The 5201-nt window shown below is 34.0% G+C and overlaps 1 protein-coding gene across 1 annotated transcript; it reads left to right on the forward strand.

Moving 5' to 3' along the window:
- Window positions 1-1116: 1116 nt before the first annotated feature.
- On the forward strand, window positions 1117-4825 carry LOC111393939 (indole-3-pyruvate monooxygenase YUCCA6-like). Its single transcript, XM_023019730.1, has 4 exons — window positions 1117-2348; window positions 2971-3219; window positions 3798-3920; window positions 4105-4825. The coding sequence occupies exons 1-4, from the start codon at window positions 1650-1652 to the stop codon at window positions 4288-4290; spliced, it is 1257 nt and encodes a 418-aa protein (XP_022875498.1). The 5' UTR covers window positions 1117-1649; the 3' UTR covers window positions 4291-4825.
- Window positions 4826-5201: the final 376 nt, after the last annotated feature.

Genomic DNA, 5201 nt, shown 5'->3' on the forward strand with positions numbered 1-5201 from the left:
TCTTTAAATGTTATCTTGACTAGATACTAGAATTATTTTTCGTTGAAAGAATGTATAAATTTTAGAAATGAGTGATAGTGAAACTTAAACAAGCTACATTTTCCAACTCTCGTACCATCTTGATTAACATATTAATCCAGCCCAATAAGGTGAATGGTCGACTATGGGCATTCTAGATTCAATTTCTCAAAAATTGTAAAGGAATATAGGCATTGTAGATTCAATTTCTCAAAAGTTGTAAAGGAGGTAGTATGCTCATAATTTAGTGTTTTTTAAACTTTTATTTCTCTCTCTCATGTAGGTCTTGAAGCAAGGTTATCACGTCTTTCTAACATTTGCACCTCAAGTTCGTATAAATAGAGACTCAAAAATACTGTCTAAACTTTGAAGGTATTTCGACTAAAAGAAAAAGTTGATTAACCTATTTCACCATGATTATTTGTGAGCTTAGTTTACTATTAAGCAAGTAATTATTTACTCTTTATAGAATTTCTCATGGCAAGTAAAATACAATCTAAGTTATTGGTAATGTAATTCATCTATAGAGATATAATCTAGAAATTCGAACGCTTACTCGAAAAAGGTAAAAGTTCATGATCGAACTTGTGAGTTTCAAATTATTCTAGTTGAATTTGTCAATTGGGTCCCATTCATGTAACCTTGTAATCACATGAAATCAATCTTGATAGAATATAATTACTCAACTAAGTCCAAAAAATAGTTCTCAATCTCATAACGAGTAAAATTTCTTTCAATTTGTGATTGGTTGATATATAGTCAAAGTCAACCCAAAATAGGATTTAAAAATTAATCAAAAAAAAATTTCTAGTTAGAATTTTGTTATGCGTACACTATGATATACACTTTTTCATGTGATATTAACCTATTTCACAATTTAAATTTCAAACAGATTTTTCATCTAATTGACACCTGACAATATAAGTGTTAATCAAAATGTCAAAAATCAATGTACAAATAGCAAATTCCTAATCTTCTCTCGTCCCACCCCATCCCGCCCCACCCCGCGCTGCCTCACCTCCACCCAACCTAACACAACAAACACTATAAATGTGCCCTGGTAGCGTTATTTCCTGCTTATCACTGAACCCTGTTTTTCTGATATTCACAGTGAATTCAATTCACTCCTCTCCTTAGAACAAAAGGAATATATATTGAAATATCACATTCAGAGCCCACCATCTCACCCCATGCCATCCCTCTCTCTCTCTCTCTCTCTCTCTGTGTATCTCTCAAGGTTTTTCTTGAAGAAATGAATGCTGATTGATCAGTCCCGTAGTCTTCGCTCTCTCACATTTAGATTCAAAGAAAAAAATAGTTATTCATTCTCACAAGTGGCTAAGAATTTATCCTAATCCACCCCACCTCTTTCGGAATTCACCACGTATTTATTGAATCTCTCTTCTGGATATATTAGTAGATATGAATTTATCCCTAAAATTTCTCTCAAGTTCTTTTTTGTTTTTATTATTATTGGCATCAGCAAGACGTTGTTCTGATCACATGGTTATCCTCAATTCTTGCTCTTTTTCATATTCAGAATCTTTGAAGTAGTAAAGATTTCAAGATTCAACCAAAAAAAAAAAAGTTACAGTTGGATAAGTAGTTAGTTATATTACTTATACACTGCGATGGATTATTCAAGGGAAATAGAGGGCAAAAGGGTGCATGATCCCTACTGTAACCGGCTTAATGACAAGATTTCGAGGTCTCAACGATGCGTATGGGTACATGGGCCGGTTATCGTGGGGGCCGGGCCTTCCGGTCTAGCTGCGGCAGCTTGTTTGAAAGAAAAAGGTGTACCAAGTCTTCTTTTAGAGAGATCTAATTGTATAGCATCTTTGTGGCAGCTCAAAACTTATGATCGTCTTCGGCTTCATTTACCTAAGGAATTCTGTGAGCTTCCTTCGATGCCATTCCCGCAAGAATTTCCAACATACCCTACTAAACAGCAGTTCATTCACTACTTGGAATCATATGCAAAAAAGTTTGACATTAGGCCCGTTTTCAACCAGACAGTTTTGTGTGCAGAGTATGATCAGAATCTTGGGTTTTGGCGAGTACGCTCCGCGGGGCTCAAGGACAAGGAGACCGAGTACGTCTGCCGGTGGCTGATCGTGGCCACCGGAGAAAATGCAGCGGAGGTGGTTCCACAGATTGAAGGAATGGAAGAATTTGGTGGGATTATATTGCACACAAGCAGATATAAAAGTGGAGATGTATTTAAAGGGAAGAAAATATTGGTAGTTGGCTGTGGAAATTCTGGAATGGAAGTATGTTTGGATCTATGCAATCATAACGCTAGCCCTTCTCTTGTGGTCAGAAATGCAGTAAGAATACCTTCAAAACCATTTCAACTAATTTTTTATTCTTTGGAGCTTTCGATTTTGCACTTTTAGTTAAAGGAAAAAGTTACTTAGTCCAGACTTTGTGTGAGTTTCAAATTGAATCAAGAAACTTTATATTTCTGTATATTAATGAATATGATAAGTGTACATAACCTTCATGTTTGAGCTTTGCTTCTTGGCAAAAAAAAATTACCTTTTTTTTCTGAAAAGTAAGCTAACCCTAATTCGAGCTTTTTAACCAAAGAGATCTTGAAAAAGAAAGAAAGATCTTCGTTTTCTTGTCTATGTTCTCACTGTTTTGATTTGTGAATTCAAGTTCCAACAGTTTTTATTATTTACAGTTATTTGTTTCACTTTCTTGGGATAATCAAGCATGCGCAATGAAAGCTTATTTTATTTCATAATCAAAATTATTATTATTATTATTATTTAAATGTAAAGTAATCCATTTTTCATGTGGAGTTTAGAAATGGTAAAGTTAGTGATCATGTAATTTTTATTTTTATTCCAATCAATTTCATCTTTTATGCTTTATTTCTGTCAATCCCATCTTTAGATATAACTCTTTATATGATTTGCTTTCGAAATTCGTTGATACTATTAGGTGCACATTCTACCACGAGAGATGCTGGGGAGATCAACTTTCGGGCTGTCCATGTGGTTACTCAAGTGGCTGCCTATGCGTCTTGTCGACCAGTTCCTATTAGTCGTGTCCTGGCTTATACTCGGGGACACAGGACAGTTTGGCCTCGACAGGCCTAAAGTTGGCCCTCTCGAGTTAAAGAACCTATCAGGGAAAACACCGGTTTTGGACGTCGGAACCCTTGCCAAGATCAAAAGTGGAGACATCAAGGTACTATAATTTGTCCATTTGCTCAAATTGCAAAATAACTTCACTTTTATTTCATTGTGCTATCACCTTTTACAGTGTTTAATTTGCTGTATCCAACAATTTTAGCCTTTATCAAGGATTGCATTGTTTTGTTAAATGACATTTCCAGTGCGACATAAATCACCACAGTCGTCCAAACAATTACAAGCAAAAAAAATATATATATATGATGTTTTGTTTTTGTTCTGTTGAATTCATGCACTTCAAATTGATTCCTTTATTATCACTTGTGCCACCCTTGAGTTTGGTCTTCTTAGGTTAAAAATCACTCTTATTGAAAGAATAAAGTATATGTTTGTTAATATACTGTGCCATATAGTATAGTGGACAATTTGAACTTCTTTTTCCTTTTTTGTACGGTTGAGTATTGTCTAATATACGTCACCAAATATGACATAAATGTGTTCAACTAATAAGAACATTTTCAATATGATATTCTATAACATATTGTCCCCTGGAGTATTTTTCTTTCCTGTTTTTACAATGTATGGGTATCAAATTATTTTCCTGAAATACTGAAATGGGTGCCATTTTTACAGGTATGTCAAAGCATTAAGAGATTAAGACATCAATCTGTGGAATTTGTAGATGGAAAATCAGAAAATTTTGATGCAATTATCCTAGCAACTGGATACAAAAGTAATGTACCATCTTGGCTAAAGGTATATATATCCCTATTCCTTGAATATACATAGCATTCTATGTGTATATTTGGGATGCGTTATTGGACCAAGCTAGACTCAATAGTGTGATGAAACTATTGAAAGCTTTCGGTCTTCCGTGCCAAACATACTTATAAGTTGAAAGAACTAAAATATGACCATGTTTGGCTCCTATTTTCCACAGGAAAGAGAGATGTTTTCAGAGAGAGATGGGCTACCAAAAAGATCATTTCCAAATGGCTGGAAAGGAGAATGTGGTCTATATGCGGTAGGGTTTACCAAACGCGGCCTTCTTGGTGCATCAGTAGATGCCAAGAACATTGCACAAGAGATTGAAATTTGTTGGAAAGCAAATGCAAAGCATTTTTGAGCCACCTTAATTAATTAATGTAATTATAGCTTAATTTTGATTTGTTCTTATTTTTATTAGTTAAATGTTATAAGTTTGACTAGCTAGAAAGAAGCAACACTGATTAATGGAGAACTTTTTGTTTGGTACCATTGGCACCAAAGTTGGTACCAATAAGAAACTCCACCAATTGAGGGAAGAGGTGTGGAAAAAAAAAAATTAAATTAAAAAGTAGTACGTATAAGACTGACCCCCCATTTTTGAATGGAGATTAGAATTAGGGTTGGTGGTTTTTAATTTTGTGGGGGACCTCAAATGATGACATTAGTGTATACATCTTGTACATTGCCCAAATTTCTCTAATTATTAGGTATATTTTGTCGAGTTCCGAGTGAATTCTTGACTATATACATGTATATCTGTTCATCGAACATCTTATTCTATCTAGTAAAGTAATGTATGGTACACATTCGATCAAGGATACAAAGCTGGATGTGGTGTGTGTATATACATATATATAAAGTTGACCGTTCATGTCTAATATTTACAAAGGGACTACTGGGCTCAAAAGACAGTTTTTGTTTATTTTATTATTATTATTATTATTATTATTATTATTATTATTATTATTATTATATATTTTTTTGGGTTTCATCATTTGACTTTTAGACATTTTGAGGTTGCAAATCCTCTATATACATGTAGGAAATTGGGAATGCATGGAAGTGACTTAAGAAATAGGGAAATTAATTAAACCACGGTTTTGAACTTCCGTGCCAAATTTCTATATGACCACTTATCATTAAGTGCAATTTTAATGCCTCTCTGCCAATATGGATGTGAAATCATTATATACCAAGTAGTAGATAGGACCACTAAAACTAAACAAGATTGGGATTGCGAAAAATAATTTAAAAAATTGCATATTTGAC

Source organism: Olea europaea, chromosome 4 (assembly GCF_002742605.1).
Source record: "Olea europaea var. sylvestris chromosome 4, O_europaea_v1, whole genome shotgun sequence".
Lineage (NCBI taxonomy): Eukaryota > Viridiplantae > Streptophyta > Magnoliopsida > Lamiales > Oleaceae > Olea > Olea europaea.

What these genes read in the sequence shown, in the direction of transcription:
- LOC111393939 (XM_023019730.1), top strand. Translation starts at nt 1,650, where the DNA reads ATGGATTATTCAAGGGAAATAGAGGGCAAAAGGGTGCATGATCCCTAC. An exon ending in CTCTTGTGGTCAGAAATGCA is followed by an intron (nt 2,349 to 2,970) that starts GTAAGAATACCT and finishes TGATACTATTAG; the next exon opens with GTGCACATTCTACCACGAGA. An exon ending in TCAAAAGTGGAGACATCAAG is followed by an intron (nt 3,220 to 3,797) that starts GTACTATAATTT and finishes CCATTTTTACAG; the next exon opens with GTATGTCAAAGCATTAAGAG.